Source organism: Pithys albifrons, chromosome 11 (assembly GCF_047495875.1).
Source record: "Pithys albifrons albifrons isolate INPA30051 chromosome 11, PitAlb_v1, whole genome shotgun sequence".
NCBI lineage: Eukaryota > Metazoa > Chordata > Aves > Passeriformes > Thamnophilidae > Pithys > Pithys albifrons.
Genome location: NC_092468.1, coordinates 18,151,259 through 18,177,090, shown reverse-complemented (window position 1 = coordinate 18,177,090; position 25,832 = coordinate 18,151,259). Strand labels below are relative to the sequence as shown.

General features: G+C 43.2%; 2 protein-coding genes and 3 non-coding genes across 5 annotated transcripts; 1 reads left to right on the top strand and 4 right to left on the bottom strand.

The window, feature by feature from the left end:
- The first annotated feature begins 4,277 nt into the window (after positions 1-4,277).
- Positions 4,278-17,403, top strand: RFC4 (replication factor C subunit 4). The gene is made up of 10 exons (XM_071566351.1): positions 4,278-4,514; positions 5,069-5,147; positions 9,667-9,746; positions 10,893-11,012; positions 11,870-12,013; positions 12,273-12,393; positions 12,847-12,972; positions 14,555-14,635; positions 16,360-16,476; positions 17,207-17,403. The coding sequence occupies exons 1-10, from the start codon at positions 4,390-4,392 to the stop codon at positions 17,300-17,302; spliced, it is 1,089 nt and encodes a 362-aa protein (XP_071422452.1). The 5' UTR covers positions 4,278-4,389; the 3' UTR covers positions 17,303-17,403.
- Positions 17,404-18,344: 941 nt separating this feature from the next.
- EIF4A2 (eukaryotic translation initiation factor 4A2) lies at positions 18,345-25,137 on the bottom strand. The gene is made up of 11 exons (XM_071566155.1): positions 25,033-25,137; positions 24,183-24,228; positions 23,968-24,100; positions 23,574-23,713; positions 22,385-22,553; positions 22,090-22,199; positions 21,820-21,963; positions 21,282-21,419; positions 20,901-20,990; positions 20,584-20,663; positions 18,345-19,151 (listed from the first exon to the last, which is right to left on the bottom strand). The coding sequence occupies exons 1-11, from the start codon at positions 25,059-25,061 to the stop codon at positions 19,007-19,009; spliced, it is 1,224 nt and encodes a 407-aa protein (XP_071422256.1). The 5' UTR covers positions 25,062-25,137; the 3' UTR covers positions 18,345-19,006.
- LOC139677246 (small nucleolar RNA SNORA63) lies at positions 21,070-21,197 on the bottom strand. Its single transcript, XR_011698804.1, has one exon. It is a non-coding gene; the product is annotated as a small nucleolar RNA SNORA63 (small nucleolar RNA).
- LOC139677253 (small nucleolar RNA SNORA81) lies at positions 21,594-21,774 on the bottom strand. Its single transcript, XR_011698811.1, has one exon. It is a non-coding gene; the product is annotated as a small nucleolar RNA SNORA81 (small nucleolar RNA).
- On the bottom strand, positions 23,791-23,861 carry LOC139677257 (small nucleolar RNA SNORD2). The gene has a single exon (XR_011698814.1). It is a non-coding gene; the product is annotated as a small nucleolar RNA SNORD2 (small nucleolar RNA).
- Positions 25,138-25,832: the final 695 nt, after the last annotated feature.

The window sequence follows — 25,832 nt, the reverse complement described above, 5'->3', positions numbered from 1 at the left end:
CTTCTTCACTGTCTGGATTATTGCCATTTCCCCAGTCCCACATAACATTTATAAGCTCACCCATCTTTCAGTTTTTCATGAAAATCTCCTTTCAGAACAAGACTACAACCTTCTGGTGTAGAAAGTACATCTGAAGACACTTCCATAGCAGGAAAAAAAAAAGCAGGCTGATTGAAAGGCTGATGGAATAACAAAGAAGTTTAGAATCCCTTTCCCAATTTTGTTCATTTGAAAACAAGCTACTTAGGTATCATACCTCTCACTTCCTTAACTTTTGTCTCTATTTGTCAGATCCCTGTATCAAAGAGTGGGGTTTTATTACTTGATGGGAAGAACTATAACACTGTTGGCACAACTGAGAAAGGTAATTGCAGTCACCACTTCTTGCTGGCTATGGCAGCACCTCAGATCTGCAGCACATTTTCATTAGCAGAAGAAACTGTTAAATGAGTCAGACACCTCTTTGATACATACCCACAAAGAAGGCACACAGTGCTGCTTCCTTTCTGCAACATCAATCACATAGTAAGGGAAAACAGCACTCCATAATTTAAGTTTTCTTACTTTTGTTCTATTTGAAACATTTCAGTGAACTGTGCTTTTGTTTGGCTTCTAAGAAGGTCACAGTGCTACTGCTTCTCTGCTGTTCTTGGCTTTCCACTGTTCTCTTGGTCAGCTCCTGGGACAAATCTGGGCTTCTTTGCCCAAACTTGCATGTACAGCCTTTCTCCATGTGCAGCTCCCCAGGCAATGCCTGGGGCTCTTCCCTCACACTTAGACTCTTGCCTAAACTTTGCAAAGCCTGACCTGCTTTGCCTCAGAGGCCATTTGAGCTCCTTAAAAAGGAGCACAGCTTCCTCTAACATCCATTCTGAAGAAAATGAGGGTACTGAAGACAGTAGTTTTAGCAAAGCTCTCTGCTCTTCTCCCTTTCTTCCTTCCCCATCATAAACCTTTTTGTCACCATCAGGTACATCAATCATTCACTTTCTGTGCTCTAGAACAGCTGTCCTGACACAGTGGTCCATCTGTGAGCAGGACCATTATTATACCCTTAGGAAACAGTGTATGAAACAGGTCCCTTAGAGAGAGTCTCTCTCCAGCATTCCCTCTTCAGATTGCAATTCAGGGATTTTTCAGCTTAAGTTTGCATATGACTGATAATATTTAATACTCCATTTCTTCATGAATCTGTCTAGCTATTTTTTAAATTATAATTTTGACAGCTATAAAGTTTAGTAGTAACAAGATTTGCAATTTAAATATGCGTTGTATGAAAAAACTTACTTTGTTTGGTTTTAAGTCTGAAGCATGATAGTTCAATTTCAGGCCTCGGGTTCCTGCATGAGAAAGAATGAATAATTCCCTAGTTGCAGTATCCACCTTAGCCATGACTTTTTTATACAATGATCATATCTCATAGTTACAATTCTTGAGCTGAGCTGAGCTGAGACAATGCTGTCCTAGTTACTATATCTTAGGGGATAAAAAGAAAGTCTATTCATACCTTTCAACATTCTCGCCATCTTGCTTTGAATCTTCTCTTTTTTACACAGCTTGGACAGTGAAAACTGCCAGCATCAGTTTGCTCTGTGTTGCTTACATAATTCTGCAGAAGTCTTCCAATGCTGAAACTGAGGAGACAGATGTTTGCTGTTAATTTTTTATGAAAAGCCATATATTTTTATTGTATTCTTTTCTTTCAACACTTTCCTCTTTTAAAACAAAGCCTGAGTTTTAGACAAAGCTGTTGAACAGTGATCCTATCATTTTTAGGGTCAGCTTATGTTTCTAAACTCTCTGTAGCTTATTTTAAGGAAGCCACTTGTCCACTTTCAGAGTCATAAAAACCCCGAGCTGATCTCCTAGAAAGCTTTAATGTCAACTCACTGAAGATCTAGACCGATGCCCTCCCCCAAATCAACCCTCCTGCCTTGCTACTGTCCCTAACCCCTGACACACTGGGTTTCTGTCAGATGAGCTCTTGAACCCTCATTCTGTGGCTGTACACCTGCAAATGCTGATATAAGAAGACTGGTGTCCTGGTTTCACCTGGGATAGGGTTAGTTTTCTTCTTAGAAGCTGGTACATCACTGTGTTTTGGGTTCAGTGTGAGAGTAATGCTGATAACACACTGATGTTTTGGTTGTTGCTCAGTGGTGCTTACTCTACATCAAGGACTTTTCAGCGTTCCATGTTCTGCTATTTAAGAGAAAAAAACCAGGAAGGAGCATGGGTGGGACAGCTGACCTGAACTAGTCAAAGGGATATTCCATACCCTAGAGCATCATTCCCAGTATAAACAGGGGGTTGGCCAGGAGGGGCTGATCCCTGTTTGGAGACTGGGTGGGCATCAGTCAGCAGGGGCTGAGCAATCGTGGTGTGCGTCACTTGCCTGTCTTGACTTTTATTTCTCTTTCTCTCCCTTTTGTAACAATTATTACTATTATTATTGTTGTTGTTGTTATCTTCAGTATTACTAGATTATATTTTACTTTGTTTAATTTATTAAATTCACAAGTTTTACTTTTTTTCTGATTCTCCTCCCCAACCCTTTGAGGGGACAGGGCAGTGAGTCAGGACTGCATGGGCTTAGTTGCTGTCTGGGGTCAAACCACAACTGGGAAAGAAAGTGACCAGGATTCCCATTTAGGTCATCTCAAGAAGAACTGACTAGGCTGGTGCAAACCACAGTCTTTGACATGGGAAACGCTGGAGAGAAGCAAATGAGAGATGTGAGTTTGATGTGTTGGACCTTAGGATGATGAGTGAATGCAATTCAATAGAATAGAGCAAGTATAACTTTCAGTCCTTGTATATATGAGGGGAAAGGAGAGAAAAACAGGGAGCAACAGAGAGAAGCTTGGGTTTCATTATTCCTTTCAGTAATTTTAAACTTTTGTAAAGGTAATAAAACAAAAACTCGTGTTATGAAGTTAAGTCAGCGTAGCAGACAGGAAGTTTCACTGCTGAACTGAACCTGATGCTCACACAGAGTTGACAAAATGCTCAAATGTTGGGTACATTTGAAGTGGCCCCATTAAGAAGAGTGGATCCAATACAGATCACCAAATAATAAAGCTTCAAAAAGACAACAAAGCTTTATACAGTTTCACAAAGAAACTGATTTCAGAAATCAGATGTTGCCAGGACTTGGAAGTACCAAATATAATCACAGTGGGGGAAAAAAATCATTGTATTTTAATCTAAAACAAGACAACTTCAGTAATTACATATGTGGGCATTTCTTGCTAAGGCTATAATCTGAATTTCATTCTTCAGTAGCAGAATGCCAGATGAGAGGAAACAACTTATTTAACATTGCCTAGTCGAGGATTAGAGCTTTGTCTCACTGACAGATTGATGTATTTTCAGCCTAAATTTCCCCCGCACATCTCCTTTTCCAAAGGCCGTTCATCTGTTGCCATAGAGACCATTTCCAGCCTCCTTCCCCTTGTACTGACACTGTTCTGGGGGATCACTCCTGCAGCCCCCGGGCCGCTCTGTCTGTGCCTCGTGGCGGGAGCAGCCCCGGGAAAGCAGCAAAGCATCTGCAGCCACAGCCACAGCACACTCCGCCGGCAGCGCAAACACCACCATGTGTTACCCACGGGGCTGCTGTGGAACCAGGAGGATAAAATGCAGGCCCCAGCACACGGCGGTGTGGGCGAGCACGGCCACTGCCGCATCTACCGGGACGCCTTTTTAGTAACTTAAACGGATCTGTCACATCAATCGCATTGTTCAAAAAAATTTTACAGGCTTTACTGTAACGGAGGTCAAGGGATTCCCTTTCGGCCCGATAAGCCCCGCACGCGGGGGGCGCTGCTCGCAGGGAGGGACACGGAGCCGCACGTGTATCTCGGGGCAGGCCCGGGGTAGCCTCGGCCAAGCTGGGCCGCACTGCCCTTCCCTGGGGCACCGACAGAGCCCCGAGAGGCACCGCAGCAGCCATGGGAGGGGACAGGCCTCTGCGTCTGGACCTCTCACCGGAGAGGAAGGCCCTTTCTTCGCTTTCCCTCGTACAGCGCTTGTCCTTTGGGGGGGGGGGGGGGGCGGCGGTCTTGGAAAGGGTTTTTTTGGTTTTGGGTTTTTTTCCCCACATCCGGGCCGTGGTGTTTGTGAGGGGCGAGCGCGCCCACCCTGAGGCACCGCCCCCCCCTCAACTGATCCCCCCCCCGGCAGGGGCGCGGAGCGCGCGCGCCAGGCCCCACCCCCCGCGGCGCCACGCGCTGTGATTGGCTCTCGGCGGGCGGAAGCGGCCCCGCCCACGGACGGCGGCGAGTGGCGGGAAAGGCCTGAGAGGCCGCGGCCGAGAGGGGAGACCCGGCACGGCCCAGCCAGGCCTGACCCGACCCGACCCGACCCGGCACAGCCACCGCCACAGCCATGCAGGCCTTCTTGAAAGGCCCGTCCTCCATCAGCACCAAGCCCCTCGCTGCCAAGGAAAAGGGCGCGGCGGGGAGCAGCGGGGAGGGCAAGAGGACCAAACCCATCCCCTGGGTGGAGAAATAGTAAGGGGTGCTCTGGGGCAGTGGGGTCGCTCGCCACGAGGGAGGGGTGTGCAAAGGCAGGGGATGCACAGCAAAGGGGGTCGTAGCTGTGGGTGTCCCCACCAGGGGACAGCTTAACTTGCCCTGTTGTGGGTGAAATCCAGCTCTGAGCTGCTGCAAGAAGCCTTTGTGGCTGGTATTGAGCACAAAATGTCTCTGGGCCATGTCGAGCAGTGCAGTTCCATCGCTGTGGTTCGATGCATAAGTACATTGGATGCTTTGGGTTTTGTCAATTTTTTATCACGAAGTGGTAAAATATTGCAGTTCTGCTTCTAAAACTGCCTTGGCAGGTGTTTATAATAGAAAAAGACAAGGAGCTTCCTAAGGAATTAGAGCAAGTCAGTAATGGGCACCAGAGGTGTTAGATTATCTGTTATGATTTTACCTCAGCTACAGAATTCACTGTAATTATTCAGTACTTGATGTAATCAGAAGGAGAACTGTTTCTTTTCTCAGTTTCAGCTTGCCTCTGAAACGTTGTTAGCTCATCAATTGTATTTAATGTCTTTATTTAGTCGCCCCAAAAACGTGGATGAAGTCGCCTTCCAGGATGAAGTCGTTGCTGTGCTGAAGAAGTCCCTGGGAGGTGCTGATGTGAGTGTAATGGTAACATCTACTTGATCAGTAAGTTTAGGCAGACACTTGAGCCACTGGTAACGTAAATCCCTCCTTTCCAACTCAGCAATGATAATTTTTACAGTCGTACTTTTCCAACAAGCTGAGTGATTGCCTCATAGTGTTTGTGATATGTGTGTAAAGCTTGTGATATTTCCAGCCCTCCAAACACTGTAAAGGTGTCAGCTTCGTGATGCAGTTTGGAATTTTTCTGGAAAAGCTGGAATGGTAAGCTTCTTGCTGATAGTTTCAAATCTGGAAGGGCTTTTGCTGTCTCCTCACTACTATTCCATCAGTACTTTTGACATTCATGTTCAAGAGCAGAGGGGAAAGTTTTTCTTTCATAGAAAAGTCTGGATTGCCAGTCATTCCTAAACAGTTCTAGTGATCTACCAGTGCTTCTGTGAAACTGCTAAACACTAAAACTATTTGCTAATGAGGGAAATTTAATTTATAACTGCCAGGTCTACTAGTTGGATAGTAATCTCCAAACTTCTGGGATTAAAGTTTCCAAGTAAGTCTCTGGCTTTAAAATGCCAAGTATGATGGTTGCTCTGACTTCACTGCAGTGTTTTCTTATGTGACTAGAGTATAAAGAGAATGAGCAAATCATTTTCAGTTGCCTTAGTTTACACTTGAATTTGCTTTTAGATACAAATTTAATAACTATTTGGTGTGTATGATGGTTGTTTCTTCCAAACCAGCTGATGGGGAGGTGGAAGGACTGAAGGGAGAAATACAGTAGGTAGCCAAGAGATAGCTGTGCTTTTTTTTTTCCAAATCTGAACAGTTTCTTCCTTTGTACATGCTGAGACCTTTTTTCCTCCACGTTTCACTTAAAAGGGTCATTCTTGGGCTTCAAAAGCTGGTTCTGAGTTCATGGCCATCTAATGCCAGCTGAGATGGTTGGTAAGGATGTTCTGAAAATGACATTTATGATATGGCTGTCTGCTCACCCAGACCTACCTGAAACAATTTGGACCTTTCAGAGTTTTATTCTAGAAGCCTTTCACTCATAGTGTGTTCTGATGCTCAATATGCACATGTAATTTTTGGTACTTGAAAATTTTTAACTGAAGACAATTTTCTCTGTGGTTTTAGTTTGACTGGTATGACTATTTCTCTCTGAAAATATTAATTTAATTAGAACTTGCTAAATCAAAAGTACCTTATTTGTTTGAGCATAGGGAGCCAAAATGAAACTGGTATGACAGAACTGGGAAGACTTGTATTTCTTTTTTTTAGTTCATGTTTCCATATTCAATTTACTTTGGGAATCCTGTTGTGATGTGACCTTGTCATGTAAGTTGTACCCACAGAAATCTGTGGCTGAGCAGTAATGCTGCTGTATTGCAGTATTTGTACAGTTGGGATAACTAGGAAGGAACTCCCAACAGCAGAGAGAAATGAAGTGCTGCCACCTGTTCTGTCTGGACATACCAGTTATGTAACATCACTTAAGTGATGGATTGGGAAGTTCTATTTTGAGTAACAGTTATTTAAAACCTTGCAGTTTCTGGACCAGCTGTGTTTCTTGGATTCTGAGCCTATTACACTTGCATTGACTTTTGCCCTCCTGAGCTGAACAGACAAATCATAACTTCTGCTTATGGTTAGGGGCTTTGTGTTTTGCCATAGCAACCCAAACTCAGCAAGGCATTTGAGGATAAAATCATGCAAATACTTTATATCTGATGTTTTTTAAAATTCAGACATTTTTATTAGTTCTTGAAAGGACTTATATCAAAAAGGCAAAAGTGTAATTGAAACTCTGAGGTGACTGGTACTTATTTCAGAAGTTCTTCCTGCATTTGGAGGTCTGATGAGATCAAAGAAACAGCTGTGACAACACTGTAGGTTTGTGTAATGTGCTTTATTTAAACCTTAGTGTTGAAAATGGATAACCAGTCCTCTGTTGATTGGTCTGTATTTGTGGGCCTTGTTTTGGGAGCTTCTCAATGGAACAGGACTGATAAACCTCCATCTCTAAGAGCAACCATCTGCCCTGTTACAAACTGGAGACCAGAGTCCAAGTGGGTTTAAACTGGAGAAGTTGATTTCTGTCTGCCAGAACTGTTGATTGGTTGTTTTTTTGCAAAGAAACTGACAACTCTCACAATATTCCTTAGTTTTTATTTGCTTTGGGATGCCTTGGTGACTGAAAAGAGGATTAAGTGTAGGATTATCATTGCCATTTACATCTTCACTTGTACTGAAAAGGGAGCTCAGGAAAAGGAGTTGGGATTTGCACTGTGTGCAGTGACTTTCCCATAAACAGAGAGATGCCTGCAGGTATCCTGCTTACCCCTGGCAAGCGTGGAGAAGTGGATAACCAGATCAGGTTGCAGTTTGTTTAAAAATACTGCCACAGTTACATAAAGGATTAGGCTGTGCTTGCTGAAAAAGTAGTGTAAATACTTCAGTGAGAAACAAGCAGAAATGAGGTTGAAACAGAAACAGTAGTAAAGTAGAGGTGTAATGGAATTAGCGAACAGTTTCTTAGTAAACTTTTTACCTGCTAATGCTTGTTTTGAGAACTAGCAGTGTGTGAATAAGCACAGAAGCATGAAATTATGAATCTCCTCGAAAATGTCTGCCCTTGCAGCCTGCTAACCTGACAGGGGGATTGGTGAATTTTCAGCTGTCACTCAATACACGTTGCATCTCACTGGAGCTGTCATAGAAGATAGAGGGGCATAATAATGTTGTGTGGATCTGAACTTGAATAAATGTTATTAGAGGATGCAGTGTGCTTGTTAGTAATTAGAGAAACAAGCAATGATTTATTGGCAGAAAGAGCAGGCAAAACTTGAAATTGATTTATTTACTAGAAATTGACTGAAGATTGAAATTCTTCTGTCTGTGCTTTTACAGTGCATACACAGTTGATTCTGTTCTCCATGTCTTGTTAAAATGGGTTGGTTGGTACCAAAATGATTGTCTCTATTTAATTTTCTCATTAGGGATTGTGTACTTTTTGCATTTTTCTCTGCTCCTTGGTTGTTTTTGATTTTGCTGTTCCCATTCTGTCTGCATTGCATGCTAAATTCAGCATAGAATTCTCTAATCTAATTTTAGTTGAACTTTTTTAAAAATAGAACATTTATTAAGGGCTGGAAATCAAGTCAGATTGAGAGGTTTATCTTTTTGTTATTGAACAGAGGGGACTTTTGGATTCTTGTTTTAAGAATGTAGAACTGGAACATCTACTGTTAAAGACAGCAGTTTAAAGTGATAGTTTATAAAAAGGATTACTTGAGATGATAGTATAGAAAGCTATCATTCCTATGCTGGTTAGAAAGCTTCCTGATTTCAGGCAAAATTCAATCATGGCTTATACAAATGTGGTTTATGTCAGCTGTGTTCTTTGTGTCTGTGTTGCTCTGTGTTTATGGGGATCAGTCATATTCCCTCTCAGATTTTGTTTTGCTGAGCTAACTAAAGCAAACTCTTTAAAATTCACTTCTCATAAGATAGGCTCTTCACTGCTTTAATCTCCTTTCCCAGTTTGTATTCATCATGCTTGTCTAAGGATGATCTGAACTGTGTGCAGCTTAGTCATCCTCTGTCAGTATTAATAATTTACATCTGTATTGGAAGTGCACATCCTGGAACCACCATGTTACCCAGGCTTATACAGCTCTCTGATAGACAAAACAAAACCGGCTTATACCTTGTGCCAGCTGACAAATTTCAGGTATCTAGCAGATATTTAGTTATATTTTCATATTGTGAGATTTTTTGCTTTGTGCTCCTGAATGTCATCCTATAATTATTACTGCAGTCTTTGCTGTGCTGCTTTGATCTTCCGTGTCAGCACATTTCCTTAATGCAGTCCTATTTTTCATGCTGAGGTCATGAATCAAATTATGTTAAAGATGAATTAATGTAATCTCTAAGAAATGCCACTGGTCTCCTGCTCTGAAAAGTCCTTGTGTGTGTGTGAGTTTGGCAGCACTTGCAGTGGAGCTGGGAGGTCATCCCTGTGGCTGTGTCTGCACTGCCCTCGCTGGGTCCCGCGCCGGCATCCCGAGCTGCCCTGTGCTCACTGGGGGGGAGTTGGTGGCTGTGCAGAATGCTCAGCACGGCTTGACAAGGCAGTCTGGGGAGCTGAGAAAGCAAGGGTGATTAACCAGGCTGTTTGAAGGCCGTCTTTGGATAAATTTGGATGGCACTGCAGTCATAACAGTAAGTTCTGTAGGCCTTAGTGATCTCAGACATGTCTTGGAAGGGATATATAAAAATAAATATAAATGGGAATATCAGTTTTGATAGAATATGTGATGGTGACACCAAATAACAGCTTGTTCATGCAGCCTTATACAATGACCACTGTTTGTCCTCCTTAAGAGACCTAGAAGTGAAAGACTTGGTATTATTTACTGTGAGGAGTAGATGGTTTCTGTTCCATCAGGTGCTCAGATTTTCAGTGGGTTTTGCTGTTCGTGGTTTGTTTTGTTCATTTGCTTTCCTTTAAAATGATGCTTTGCTGTTTCAGCTTCCCAATCTCTTGTTCTATGGCCCACCTGGAACTGGAAAGACTTCCACTATTTTAGCAGCTGCTAGAGAACTCTTTGGGTAAGCTGGAATCAAGTTGCTTTGGTGTAATCAACTGTCACATGTCTCCTAATCATGTGATGGTGCCTCTGGTCATTGCCTGCTCTTACGTAGTTTCCAGGACTTTTTCAGGAATATCTTCACGTTCTAACAGCTCTAACATGAGAGCTCAAATACTGCTCATTTGTCTTGTCACAAGCCATTGATTTCTGTTACCAGTATAGACTTGCAACACTTAATTCTAGCAGTCATTTAACCCTATAGCAAAGAGTATGGAAAAATATGACTTCCGTGTGCCTTACTGAAAATTGTAAAGGAATTCCAATTTTTATGATTCATTCAGTGAGTTGTTGGCTACACATAGTTCTCCAAGTACTTCATACAGTGTCTGAATTGTAATCTCTCTGTTATGCACCACTGAGTTGTGTCTGGAAGTAGAATTGGGAGTCAAACTGAAATTCAGCATGTGTATGTACATCAACTCACTTGTAACACTGGGGAGTTTTTGAATTCAGTGATCCATAAGGATGAGAAGGTGGTTTGATGTTATGATCAAATCTCATGCTGACTTTTATACCTCCCTCCCATCCCATTCATCATCTTTAATCTTTGACTCATTGTTTTTTGAGAGAACTACTTCTACTTTAGTAGCAGAAAGACAACTCCACATTATGAGTCCATTTTGATTCCCAGAATTTAAAATGCAGTGTATTAATTGTTGAGGGTTTTTTTAATCAGAGTTGCTGGTGTATATAAATACTGCATATATTATACTTTGTAGATATTTCATTCAGTAGTGCTGCCAGTAACTGTATCTTGGCATTTTACCTGTTATTCTGTATTGCTCACAGGATACGAGTAAAAAGACAAATAACATAGTGCTCTGAACTTATGAAGCCAACTTCCTGTATTTTTTCTTCCTAGATTACTGATGTAATTTTATACTTCATTGTTTTCTGTAGCCTGGGAGGAGATTCTAAAAATAACTAATGGAAATTCATACCTAACATTTAATAATATCAACTGTCTTTTAACAGTGTTATTTAGTAATGCTGTTAAAAAAAAGTAATCCCTGCCATTCAAAACAGCCACAGGGGTTGCTGATATCCTTGACAGTGTATCATTACAAGGGTTAGCAGCTGATGTGTTGTAATAAAAATTTTGCAGGCCTGAATTATTCCGTCAAAGAGTCCTTGAGTTAAATGCTTCTGATGAGCGTGGAATCCAAGTGATCCGGGAAAAAGTGAAGGCTTTTGCTCAGCTGACTGCATCTGGGAGCCGTTCAGAGTAAGTGCTGGATCAAACCCCTCTTGCTTAGGACAAAGCATGTGGTTGTTTTTGTTTCCAATATAAATGATGGGTCAGCACTGCCCAAAAGTTGGCAACACACAGTGCTTTGGCTAAGCTTTTACTTCATGGACTTGCATGTTGGGGGTTTGAATACCCGGGAGTGTCTTTTACTGGTGTTGTTAGCATTGGAGGCAGACAGAGAAAATCCCATAAGATCAAGACTTCTGGGTTTGTTTGTACATTGTTGTCTTTGCAGATGTTTGACTACCATAATAAAGCTTCTTTGCCTAAACTGTGGTGGAAGTTACTTCCCTAGTACTTCAAACCTGCAGGATTTCCTGAGCTGGGTGTTTGTAAGATGCTACAAAGATTCTGGCATTGGGTGGTGAGAAACCCTGTGCAGGTCAAGCCATATGGACTGTGGAAAGTAGCAGGAAGAAGCTGCACGTCAGGACTGTCTAGCAAATAACTGTCTTGTGTACTGAAATCAATCTCTTGCAGTGGTCTTTGTAGTTCAGGGAATCAGAAAGCCTGTAAAAAGAAGAATTACATTAGGTGTTTAAAAGAAGAAACTTACAGCAAGAGTATGTGTTTTAGAGGACTTCTGCAGTATTCAAATGTTGGTCTTTCACTGGGAACTTGTCCCACTCTCCCCTTTATTAAAAATATTAATACTTTATCTAAAAAATAATAAAGATTGAACCTCTGAATATGTTCTATGTATCAAGTATGTATATGTAAGTAAAATATGACTTGCTATTTGCAGTGATTTTTTTTTGTTCATGTTTTTTGTTGTTTGTTTTTCCTTCATCTGTACATGTCTCCTGAATAACAGGTTTCTTCCTGTTTTTCAGTGGTAAAATGTGCCCTCCTTTTAAAATTGTGATCCTGGATGAAGCAGACTCAATGACATCAGCAGCCCAGGCAGCCTTAAGACGCACAATGGAAAAAGAATCTAAAACCACACGTTTCTGTCTTATTTGTAACTACATTAGCAGGTACGTGGAATTTCTTGTCTATTTGGACTTGTTGCCTGTTCTGTAGTCTCTCTTTCCCATTAAGAGGTTGATATCTAGTTTGCATAGTTTTCAGGTAATAGAGGTGGATGCAAGACTGAAACAATATTTAGGTTTTAACTTTTGTTTTTACAGTGTTGCAGTTTTAAGGTTATTTAAACCTTTTCTGCCTCCATAGCTATGTCTGTGTGAATTTGACCCACACATTCATTTATCAAACACTTACATTCCTTTCTTTCAGAATAATTGAACCTCTGACATCTCGATGCTCCAAATTCCGCTTCAAGCCTTTGTCAGACAGTATCCAGCAGCAGAGACTGTTGGATGTTTCTGAGAAGGAACAAGTGAAAATCAGTAATGAGGTAACTTCATGGTTGCCGTGGAATTTTATTGCTTAATCCAGTGCATAATTGCATGGCAGGGAAAGAGGCCAAGTCAGCATTCTTCTCCAGGCTGCTCAACTGTATGAAATACAATACATAAACTCATTTAGGTGTTATTCTCCTTCCACAGATGAGATGAATTTTAAGAAGTATCCTAAAACCAGAGAAATGTCCACCAGAGAAAACTGATGCTGAACTGTTGGGCTTTTTGTTGTCTCTGAGCGTACTGGCATTAAACTGTGTTTCATTCTGAAACTGCCAGCACACATTTGTGTTAGTAGAGAGGTTGCTTTGTGACTTTTGTATTGTGCCTGGCTCTGAAAATCTGCTTTAGGCACTGCTCAGTGTTTTAAAATAACTGTGCTGGGAAAGCATACTGGTTGTAATTAACAGTGACCAAGTAACTTGACATTTTCTGGCATTGTTTTTCAGGCAGTGTCATACCTTGTGAAAGTGTCAGAAGGGGACTTGAGAAAAGCAATTACTTTCCTTCAAAGTGCCACTCGCCTAATGGGTGGGAAGGAGATCACAGAGAAGATAGTCACTGAAATTGCCGGGGTAAGCTGTCTTGACAGTTTCACCTGTAATTACTCTGAAAAGCCTTTTACTGTCTCTACCTGCTGTTGCTCACAGTTTGATTAAAAAAGTGTTTTATCCCCACTAGTATTGCAGTGTGGTACCAATGCACTGTCCACCAGAATTTTGAAGACTGCCTGATTCTGTACACTTATTACATAGCAAGTTTCTGGCAAATTCTTCTGTAAGTCATGGTAAACTGTAAAATAGTCTCATAGTTCAAACTGAAGTTGAAATATTCTGCCCATAGATGCAAAATGTATTGCCCTTTGTGGAACAGTAGATCAGAACATTTTCTGGTGCTTTGATATATTTGTATGTGTTTACATAAGTATAGATCATTGCAAATATGGTTTGGAAGCACCACAGGGGAATGACTTTCAGTAGCAGCTCATTTTAATATTCAGTGACAGTGTCTCTTCAAGGATCTGTGTAGATTCTGCTTTTTAACAAAAGAGCAGTGATTTATTCTAGAACAATATAGATAATACTGACAGGGACAGGAGAAACCTCAGAGGAAATGCATTTAATAAAACATGTGTGAAGGTGTTCCTATAGCAACAAAACACTTACCTTGAAGCAGGAAATGTGAGATTAGGAGATGAGGAGCTGAAAAATAAATGGGCTTTAATGATGGTTGCATTTCCCTTGAAGGTGCTGCCATCATAGGTAATTGTAAGGGCTGGAAGGTTTTCACTCTAATGGAACCAAGAGGCAATTGCTCTGTGCAGTGTTTTACAGAACAATTTTAAACAATTTTCTCAGTGAAGTCATTGTTCAGTTTTGTGCATTTAGCTGTAAACCAGAGCTGATATCTGATACCAGTTATCTGAAACCTGGCAGAAGTGACAGGAAAGAGAAGCTTGGAATTCCATTATGGAATGAGGAACGCTTGTTTAAACCAAAGGAACCCAACTTTACGTCTTCATAAAAACTTGAAGTTCTTGGTCATACATAACTCTGTGACCCTGGAGTGACCTTAGTACAAAAGATTAATAAAGAAGCTTTGAAACCAAACTGTTCAGAGACTCAACTGACAGGAATGACAATGAGTAGAGGGGAAATGGATGGCTCTTCCCTGCACAGAGCAAAATAATCGTGTCTGTCAACTTTTTTTTCTTCTGATTTATTGTCTGATCTTACTGCATTGGGCTTTTTTTGGATGTCCCTGCTGTGTCTCTGGAAATAAAACTGATTTGCTGTGTTTAGGTGTAGAATGGTACAGAAAGCATTGGCTGATCTAATTGTTGAAGTATGTCCTCCACTTAGTCAGTGTCCTGAATAAGCAGTTGTGTTTTGGATTTATGGAGGTGACTTTGACAGTTCACTGTCATTATATGGTTTTTGTTTTAATATCACCAATATAGGACAAATATTACAGCCTAGCTCTCACTTTCAAAATTTAGTTTGTCTTATATACTTGCTTGAAGTGGTTTGGTGTGTAGAAGACTGCACTGCTGAAATGGCCTCAGCCATGAACAGTTTGTATCTCGTTACTGTAAAGCATCAACATCGATCTTAAGTTTACAAAAGTGAAGTTAAGAAATGTCACTTGTTGTTACAGGTCATTCCTAAAGAAACAATTGATGAACTGCTATTGGGCTGCCAGAGTGGTTCCTTTGACAAACTGGAAACCCTGGCAAAGGTAAATCCTCTTAGTGCTCCAGCTTGAATGTTTTTCCTGGCAGTGCCCTTTGAATCTTTTGTTGCTGTGCTGCAGCTGAATAATGTTTGGCCTCTGTCAGTTTGAATGCACATTTTGGGAAGTGTCTTTTACCAGTTAGGACTCCAGTCTTTTTTTTCTGAGGAAGAGCTGTCAAAGCTGCAAATAAACTTCCCTATCAACGTGACTGGCTTTTTCCTGAATTAAGCTGATGACATCTTGGCTTTAGGCTGAATTGGGCAGAGTAGGAATTCTGAGTGTGACATTTGGCTCAGGCCTTTAGAACTCTCCTCGGTAGACTGGACTAGGCCCTGGACTAGTCTGCTCCTTCATTACTCAGAAGCTGTGTTAGATGAGTAGTATCTGAATAAAGCTGTAATAAATCTTCAGTTTTAAAATATTTCATGTTTATGTTACAGTGCACTAATGAGTAAGTTTGTAAGACAGACTGCAGTGACTTAAAATATAACTTGCTGGAGGAGGCACAAGCTACTGTTTTATACAGGGGGAATTACTTTCTTTAATACAGAAACAGTTCTTAATCTTTCTGAAGAATGGGAAATTCCTAATCTCAAGAGTTTAAAAGAGGCTCAGTCAGTCTTGAACTGGATTTTAAATCAAGGAGTTGTCCCCACCAAAGGGACAGCCACAATACTGTTTCATGTCTGTATGAAAAAAGGCAGTATGGTCGTCCTCCTGCTTTTTGCTTGGCTGAACCTCACTGGCTAGTTTTGGCAGGACATTTGGTTTTGAGTCTGGATTTTTCTCCTGTAAACTTGCAGCTGATCTTAAAATTGTTGTGCAAGCGTTTGTGCAGATGTTCCTGTCCTCCACTTTCACATTTACTTACATGGTGTCTGAAACTGTCTTGATGTTAAGAGGTGATGATATGGATTATCCAAACTGTCAGGGCTGGCAGAGTCTTTCTTCCAGCCATGATCTGTCTGTCTAATGGAGTGGTTTGGAACTGTTCTCCACTTGCCAGAGGAGGCACTTTGTGATGGGAGGCACAATTGGATGCACACTTCTGTACAGCATGGGAGTGGATTTACAGTGGATGTACAGAAAAACAAGGTTGCACCAACTGTGCTTCTGTTTTCATAGACTTTTTTCTTCTTCATGGCTTCAATGACCAGTGTTCTCAGTATTTGTTGGTTTTGCAACTGGGGACTACTGATATCTTTCTTAAAAGTATCTTTAGTTACCACGGTTTTTACTGAAACAAGCCTTGGCCTTACACATCTCTGTATGCTTGAGACTGGCAACAACCAGATGAAGAAAATAAATCAAAGTAGGTGGCACTTTAAAATGTGAAGCCTGTGAAACTGCCACATGATGCTGTGGATGCCAAGCTTTCCTAATTTTAGAATAAGATTGGACAGGTTCAGTGGAGCTTGTTAAATGTTTAAGGTCTCTCACAAAATCCCTGAAATGTAAAGTGTCAGAAGTTGGAAGAACATTTGGGCAAAATTACAGCTGTGTGCCTGCCTTGATTGCACAGCCTTTCCTGGGTGCTCCCCTTGGGTCACTGTCAGGCAGGATGCAGGGCAGGGCTGTACACAAGCTACTGAATTGTCCTCCAAAATGTAGAAGTTCCATACTAAATTTCAGCACAATCTTTCCATTCAGAATTTTTCAGATCAGTTTTCTTGTTTGTGGTGTTTCTGCTGCTGAATTACCTCCATTTTCCTCTCTCCCTGGCACAGAATCTCATCAATGAGGGGTTTGCTGTTGCTCAGCTTATAAACCAGCTGCACGACACAGTTGTGGAGAGCGAAGATTTCAGTGACAAGCAAAAATCTGTCATAGTCGAGAAACTTGCGGTGAGCCTGTAGCTTCAGTTAAAAAACCCCAAAACACAATATCCACTGATTCACTTTTGTTTGCACAGTCTCTTCCCAAGAAGTACATGATTTGGGGTTTTTTTGTTCTGTCTCTTGGTAGAACATAAATTTTTGTCCTGAAAAATTTCATGAGAAGGTTTTGAAATCCAGTTAAATGAATTATTGATCATATTGTGTTGTTCTAGTGGAACTTACGCAAGAGATTGGTGGGTTTGGTTGCTTTTGATGTAAGATGGGAGGCAAAATGAATGCAAAATTTATCACTTTAAAAAAATCAGGAGTTGAAAAATGCAAGGTTTTGTTCTGATGTGTAAAATATGCCTTTAAAACAAACAAGCAAACAAAAAACCCACCAACAAAAAAGTTCATTAACTTGCTGAGTTTTGACCAAAAATGAAAGGCAGCCGTGGTGGAGGTTTTGCAAAATTCACTGCAGACAGGCAGGTGCTGTTGATGCCCTTGCAGAGCTCATGGTTATCCCTCTGTGTGTGGAGCTGTCAGGCTGAGGCCTCCTCTGGAAGGTGGGTCTGAGAGCTCCTTGTTCCCAGTTCAGTGTGAGGGGTGTGCAATGTATCACTGCTGGAGAAATCTGTGCCAATTAAGCAAACAGCTGGCAAACATCTTGGTGTTCTCACTGTACCCGAAGGGACAGACGCCATGAGCACCACCCTTTTTTCAGAAGGTTTTACTTTCTCTGTTCTGCCTGCAGGAAGTGGACAAGTGCCTGACAGATGGTGCTGACGAATTCTTGCAGCTGATGAGTCTCTGTGCCCTTGTGATGCAGCAGCTCACACAGAACACCTGATTCCTCCAGCAGCTCTTTGTTCCTTGGGTGGCTGCGGCCCTGAGACCAGGCCCCATGAACTTTTGTACTGTTTTTTTTTGCAATAAAAGGACTGTTCAGCAGTTGGAAAAGCTCATGTTGGAGTATTATTTTTAACACTGGGTTAAAGAGCAGAGGGGGTCAGTAACACTTCAGTGCAGTTGTGTTGCAGATTTGCATATGGAAAGGGGTACAGGCATCAAAAATGTGCAGGTACAAACTGAAGTTGTAATCAGCTGAAAGCAAAGAAAGGAGTTAATTCATTGCAGCCAGTGTTGGTTTTGATTGAATTGACTGAGCAAAATGATCACATCCCAACTGAACACAGGTTCAGGCTGAACTGAGCTCTTGAAGGAATGGAACACAGCCCACACCCCCTCCATCTTGTATCTGATCCTTTAGGGTTAAATGTTGCAAAAATTATTTTCCAGTAATGCATGTCACAACCTTTTATTTCACTCAAGCTATATAAGAAAAAAATCTGACATAATTTTCTGAAGATGTTGAATTGCCTGAGCATTTACCGTTCTTGCTCAGAAGCCCATTTTAAACTTGTGACATGGGTCCAGAACAGCTCTCCGTGGCTGAGCATCTTTGAGCCTTTCCTTTCAGAGATGCTCCTTTGAGCACCTGTCCCGCCTTCCAGAGTGCAGTTAAAAAAAAAAAAAGGTGCCCTGGGACAGGAATGAACAACTGCAGTGCAGGGAGCTTTTTCAAAAAGCAGCACTGATTAAAGTGAGCCATTTTTCTACTCTTACAAAAGGGTGTTTCAGTGTCAAGGACTCAGGTCCAGCAGCCCTGAGCTGTCACACAGGGACAGCCTCTGACACTGAGCTCACCTTGTACTAGGCCAGAAACACCCCTGCAAATAGTGACAAAGTACAGGGGGATCACATCTGGGCACAAGCACAAACTGCCTGTGAGGCCCTTTGTCACCTTCAGCCCCCTTGCAAGACAGCCCAGGCTGCTGTTACCCTTTAAAATGAGACCCCTCTACCCAAGAAGCAACTCTTTACAATGTAAGTGAATATAGAAGTATTTTATTGAACATTCAAACTTCATTAAGACATGTGCAATATGGCAAATTTTACTGGGTTTAACCCTAACTAAGACAATAGTATGATTGCTTGCTTGCTGGGGCTTAGCAACAGGGTCCAAATCACACTTACCACTAATTAAATACTTTATTGAATAAATACATATGAAACAAAAATTCATTTTAATGCTCTTATAAAAGTTTAGAGATTTTGAAAGGCCTTTCCAATTTAATCTGAGGTGTAAGTACATACAATAAAGGAAGGTAGGCTAGTTTAACATAATTGGCTGACTTTATACAGCACTTATATCTTTTAGTCCATAAGTAAATTATTAAATGATAAAGAACATCTAATACAACCACTTCTATGGAACTAGGAAATAAATTTCTAATAAAGAAAAAATTTACAGACCCCATGACTTTCCACCCAACCCCAACAGTCTAACCCTAAAGTGGACAAAGCCAATGGCTTTCCCCACAAGAGCTCACGACAAAAAGTCGCTTCTCTTATCAAAAATCTGTATTTCTGATCCGTAATGAGCATTGAGACAAGATTCAATATATCCCCGAAGAAAGAAGCACAATGCGCGTTGTGAATCGCCTATTCAGCAACAGCGAGCACTGGATTCACAACCACCTCATCCCGGGGACTAAATGAGATCAGCCACATTCATCGGCATCTCCTCCACTGTAGTATTGTAGAAAGTCTCAATGTCTCGCAGGATCCTCTTGTCCTCTTCAGTGACAAAATTGATAGCCACACCTTTTCTGCCAAAACGACCACCCCGACCAATTCTGCACAGAAAGAAAACACATTTACACCCAAGTTAAGCACTGCAATCTGCTTTTATGTGTTTGCAAAATCCACTCATTAACTGCTGCTCCCATCTGCCACTGGCCAGTCTATGCTGCCTTTACAGGACCAGCTGCCACCAAAGTCACATCTGGTCAGGAAAAACCAGCAGTTGGTGCCAGCAGCACAGCAGGTCCATCCCGTGGCAAGCAGCAGGGCAGACACGGTTACTCTTTGGCTGCAAAGTAAGATCTTTGTTTAATGGTTGGTGCTGTAGTCTGAGGTTCTGGGTCAGTCTCCCTCCCCGCTCTGTCCAACAGTGCACCCACCCCTCATGCATCCAATCCCAAGCACAGGGCACACAGAAGACAGACAGGCTGTTGTTCAAAAATCAGACTGTTACTAAATCCAATTACATCCAGTAACATGGGAACAGCAGTTTTAGAATTTTGTTTCCAGTGGGAAAACTCAGCATGTTTTATTTTTTTTAAGAGCAGAATCCAAATCCACCATTTTTGTGTAAGCCCACAGGGGTCACTACCATATGAGTGAGTACCACCATTCAGTTACACCCACCATCAGCTCTACCTTCCTATAGACTGCACAGTAGAGCTCCTTGCCAGCAAGACACACAAGAAATGGCTCACAAAACTTAGGGAGTAATCATGACAAAAGAAATAAATAAATACCAACTCGCTCTTTATTCAAACTGTGCCGCTTACGAATCCACGTCCTAAATTACGTCAACGCCGTTTCTGAGCACCATCGTGTGTCATCAACTGCTGCTATCGACTCCTGTATTTTTTTGTATCAAGTAACAAAGCACAGTTTACTTAATTTAGGGACAGTCACTAAAAGCAGTTAACTAAACCTAGGGAAACAAACTGCTACCAGAAGACACACACCACAGAGGAAAGAATCCCACTGAGGAGCCACCAAGAGCAAACATGGCACACACAACATGAACACAGCTAGACCTCTGCCCAGTGAGGGCAGCCCTATACAACTCGTTTGCTTGGAGTAGTAAAGTCTGGCCCCTGAGCAGCAACCAACTCCAGCTCAGCCAAAGCCCCCAGATCAAGATAACCCTGCTGTCAAGATGCTGTGCTAGTAATTGCTTTGCTGTTGCTTATCACAGCCTACATGACACAAGGCAGTTCAGTAACTGGCAATTCCCCCACATCTCCAAGAACCACCAGCCATTACTGAACTCCTTACATATCCAAGTTTTCCCACTGCGTTATTGTTTAAAGTCGTGTTACTCCCTCGTTTCAGCCCATCCACAAGTGGTTTTATTCCCTGCTGGCTTTTGAGCAGTTACTGTATGCATGGATGAGTAACACCTCCTGGTTTTGGTCACAGAGGAGAACAGAAGAGGGTCTGTCTGTGCCTTTGCAGTGACACACAAATGGGTGGGTGAGCAGGGCCACTGACCTGTGAATGTAGTTCTCACGATTGGTTGGCAGGTCGTAGTTGATAACCAGAGACACTTGCTGCACATCAATGCCACGAGCCTGCAAAGCAACAGAGTCATTAATGCAAGTCACAGGCTTGTTTAAAATCTATTTATCTTAGACTTATGTCAGCCACATGGTTAGTTATGAACTACAACTGTGTAGTCCATAGTGGAGTCGTGGTCTTTGCTCTTCCAAAAAGCTCCAATAGTTCAGGCTAGAAGAGCCATCACTGACTTATGAAGCTTTTGGAACCAAGTTGTAACAGGTACATGTTCAGTGTAAGGAAATACTCACCAGCAAGTCAGTGGTGATCAGGACACGGCTTGATCCCGATCTAAACTCTCTCATGATAACATCCCGTTCCTTCTGGTCCATGTCACCATGCTGGAGAATTTAAAAAAACATTGCCATTAGAACTGTTTCAATGGTCCAAAATGAAATATCCTTTAAAATAAACAAGGGAATGTGTGAAACCCAGCGTCCCTGCCTGCTGTGGGAACGAAGCAGGTAGGGATAGAAAGGAAACACTTCACTGTAAGCAGGGGGAACGATAATACAGCACTGCACAGCTATATTATAACTTTCCTGCTTCTTGCTCTAATACCTCTCATTACCATTTCTTTCCCTGTACATACACAGGGCATTTCAGAAGTGATGGAGAATACGAATTCTTACCAGAGCTGAGACTGTGAAGTCCCTGGCATGCATTTTCTCTGTAAGCCAGTCTACTTTTCTCCTTGTATTCAGGAAAATAACAGCCTGTGTAATTGTCAGTGTCTCATACAGATCACAGAGAGTATCCAGCTTCCATTCCTGAACAGAAGAAAGGAACATCAGGAAATGCATGGTGCCAGACAGCTCAGACAAAACAAGAGACCCAAACAAGGATAAAACTCAAATACAACTTCCAGTAAAGTACGATCTCATGTACAACATTCAGAGTAACCTGGAAACTTGGAGCAAGATGCCAAGTCAAGTTTTTGCATCAACTGTTGCACCAAATCTTAAGACACAGGACACTGGACATTAAGAAAGAGGTCCACCCTAGTCATTTTCGATCCAGTGCTTAGTTTTTCTTCTTCTTGCGTGTACTCTACTAGCATTATTGCAGAAACCAAAGCTCAGCCTTGGTTTCTGTAATTTTAGCACAGTGCTTTAACAAGAAGGTAACAAATTAACTCCTCCTGCCACAACAAGTGTAACTGATACCAACCTCTCTCTCAACATTAATGTAGAACTGCTTGATACCCTCCAGAGTCAGTTCTTCTTTCTTCACCAAGATACGGATGGGATCTCTCATGAACTTTTTGGTCACTTCCAACACATCCATTGGCATTGTAGCTGACAGCAGCACAACCTGGAACACGTTATTCAGTCTTAGCATGTCCCCAGGACACCAATTTTCATTTGTACACAATTCAGTTCTCAATCACACTGTAATCAAATCTGCATCCATCAATTTAACAATGTAAAAAATTTTTACCTGGATGTTTGTGCTTAGTTTCTGAAAGATCTCATAAATTTGATCCTTAAATCCACGGCTCAACATTTCATCAGCTTCATCCAGAACAAACATTTTGATCCATTTTGGTGCTATTGGAAAAGAAGTGGCATCTCATCAAGTTTTAGAAACGCATCAAGTCCTTTATGAATGTCACTCTCTTTTAGTACTAAGCTTTCCAGCATAACTCAACAATGCAAACACACTAAACCTTTTATTGGGTATGAGATTTATACTGGAAGTTTCTTTTAAAGAGCACAACTGAACTCATACTTACAAAGATAACGCCTGTTCAACATATCAAACACACGCCCTGGAGTTCCAACCACAATGTGTGGAGCCTCAGCCTGGAGTTTTTGCATTTCATTGCGCACATTTGTACCACCAATACAAGCGTGGCATGTTGCTCCCATGTAGTCTCCAAGGGCCAGGATTACCTTCTGAATCTAAAATAGAACCTTCCATTAGTAGTTCCTGGTATAACAAAGATTAAGCCCCATCATCAGTGGCACTTTGGAAGCCAAGACACCAAACAAGGACTACAGCAGCTCTTGGAAGAGACAGCTGCTAAAATTATTTTGTCCAAATGCACATTATTCAAGTTGTTCACTATTAACCTTAAAGTCAGGGGTCACTTAAGTTACACTTTTATCCTTAGAAGGTGAATTTGCTGTACAACTGACTACCATGAATCGGTTACTAAGCTGAAGGCAGAAGTGAGCTCAAGCTCTCAGCTGCCTAGGCCTGCATTAAGCACTTTAGTACAAACTGTCTTAAAGTGCATCACTATACAGCAGGTTTGAAAACAAGTCTCACCTCAGCAATGGCTTCAGAGTTCTTTTCTTAGTATGTTTAGCTTTACCTTGAAGAACTGTCACTACAGCACTGGCATTTTAGTATATTCTACTTGAAAATAACCGGAAGTTCTATATTATGTAAGGATAAGTTTAACATTCCATTTTAAGACCTGACATTACAAACATAACCTAAAAATTTAATTTTCTTTGAAGTTTTAAGACACACCCACTTAGCACAAGAGAAGACCAAGCCTTGAAAGTAGACATGCAATGACATTGTCAAGAAAACAAAGATACAAAACCAATCAAGTGACTGCACATGCACTGCAGTTTTCATGTTGCACAACTGCACTTATGTTCAAATAGCTTCTAAAAGGTGAATTTTGTTTCCACTCAGAACACTATGCTGTTTTCAAGCTGTTTTTCTGCAGGCAGCTGCTACAGCCCTGCCCCAGCACACCACCCTGCATGAGCATAAACTCAGCTTTTCAAGTAGGCAGAGAACTTGTGGGACACAAGCCAGTTTGTAAGCCCCATTACTTCACATAAAAAGGGTTCTGAATGGATATTAATTACAGCCCCTTAAGAAGTCTGTTGTCTCACAGTTGTGAAACCTGAAACCTATGCAACACACAAGCATTTTTGGTTTTTAAACTACACTATCAATACCTGTTGAGCCAGTTCTCTGGTAGGGGCCAATACTAGAGCCTGGGACTCCTTGAGATCAATCTCCAACTGCTGCAGGATGGAAATAGCAAATGTGGCTGTCTTGCCAGTACCTGACTGAGCTTGAGCAATCACATCATACCCTAGAAAAAGTAGGATACACGTTTAGTGCTCCCAGAGGTCATGTATGTTTTTAGTCTTATTTAAATGCCTTTGAATTAAGTGATCAGTACTACAGAGTTCTCTCCATTTCAGGTCAGTCCCGAAAGATGGTGTACCATCATATCACTTTTTCCTTTAACATAAGTATCACTGCCAACCATTGAAGTAATGTATGCACTCTACAATGGTTTCCTATTATTCGATGTGGGTATCAACAAATTAATTGCCCGCATACCTTTGATGCATGGAATGATAGCTCTCTGCTGAATAGCTGAAGGCTTCTCAAAACCATAAGCATAAATGCCCCTTAGAAGGGATTCTTTTAAATTCATATCATCAAAATTGTCAACAATCTCATTCCAATTGCTCTGTAATAAAAATAGAAAATATTAGATCCAGTACCCATCTCCACCAACGAATAAATTCTTAGGCCGGTTCGCAAGTGCTTACCTCGATGACACCATCGGGCTCCATTCCCTCCGGGCCGCCATGGTCTCTGCACAGAACAGAACACGCTGTAAACACGGGGGGAACGAGCACCCGGGAGCGCGCCGACACCTCGGCTGCCAGCGCCGCGGTCCCCGTGACGGATCATTCCAGCAGGTGCTCTGGGATTCTGCCAACGGGTCAACCACCACCCCCTTTCCCCCTCCCCGTTCCCGGGAATGGGCGCGGGGAGCGCGCGCTCCCGCCGCGCCACGCGGGGAGGGGGGGGGGGGTGGGGTGGGCCGGGCGCGCTCCCGGCGCCGCTGCGGATCCCCCCGCCCCGCCCCGCTGGGAACTCTCGCGAGAGCTCCACCCCTGGGATTGCGCAAAGCGGGCGCTGCGGGCCGGGCGATGGCCCGGGGGGACCCCCCCAAAAACACGATGGTGCGCCCCCCCAGCGCGGCCCGGGAACTCGGGGCGGCCCAACCGCGCGGGGAACGGAGGGGGACACACAATATCAAGGGAGAAAAAAAATCCTTATTCCAGCGTTTAAAAATTTAAACCATAACCCAGCTGTATGAGGTTAATATTTTAAAAAACTCATTTCAGGGGCGAAGGGACGGCTATAAAAAAGCAGCAAGGAAAAGCAAGCCCCGAGAAATAAATCTAAACCGCCGCTGCATCGCGAGGAAGGGGAGCGCCGACACCGAAACGTCTAGAACGGGAGGGGCCGGGGCGCGGGGCTCACGGACCGCAGCGCCGGCCCCTCAGAGCGCTCCCGCACCCGATCCCCGCACCTTCGCCTCTCCCCGGCCATCCCCGCGCAACCCACGGAGCCTCCGAAGGAGAAAAGGGCCTGGGGCCCGCGCCATACCTGCTATAATCCGCGGACCCCCCTGACATGTTCCGACTGCCAGCTCTGTCTTCAACTGAAAAGGCAAGCGCGGCGCGGCGCCCGCCTTATATACCCGCCCCGCCGCCGGACTCGTTGCGCACCGCTCTGCGTATGGATATGCACCGCATGCCACAGCCCAAAAAGCGCCAATCCCCCCGGATTGAGCCCCGTTTCCCCAGAGATTCCCGTCACGCGACTGTCCGGGTTATTCCGAAGGTTGTGCCTGAGCCGCTCGGGGCCAATATGTTCGGGGGCGCATGGAACTCCTTTTTCTCTCGGAGCGCGGAAGGATATTGCACCACTGAGTGCGTGACGGAGCTCACTCCTTCCTCCCTCCCTGCCCCCCCCCGCGCACGGGGTTTCCCGGCCCGGCCCTGCTGCAGCGCGGGGCGGGAAGGGGTAATGGCGGCCGGGCCGAGGGGACACCGCGGGGGCCGGGGGCGGCACAGCGGAGCCTTCCCCGGCCACATCTACCCCGCCGTGTCTGTTTGGTTATAAAGTCCCGGAGTTAAGGGGATGACAGAGCAGCGTCCTTGGGAGGAGGGGAGACAGCCGAGCTTCAGGGGCGCGGGTGCGCCCCGTCCGCCCCAAACACAGAAATGGCTTCCTCCTCGTCCTCCCTGACAGGCGAAACACACCCCGAGCTCTCCCGCCGCGCTCCTGAAGCCGGATTGGTCATGAGGGGGCAGCGCCGGGAGCTCCTGGAGGGACCGTGAGGCGAGGGGGGAAGATGGAGGCGCCTCTGAGGGCGCCCCGGCCCCGCTCGGAGCCCGCACTGC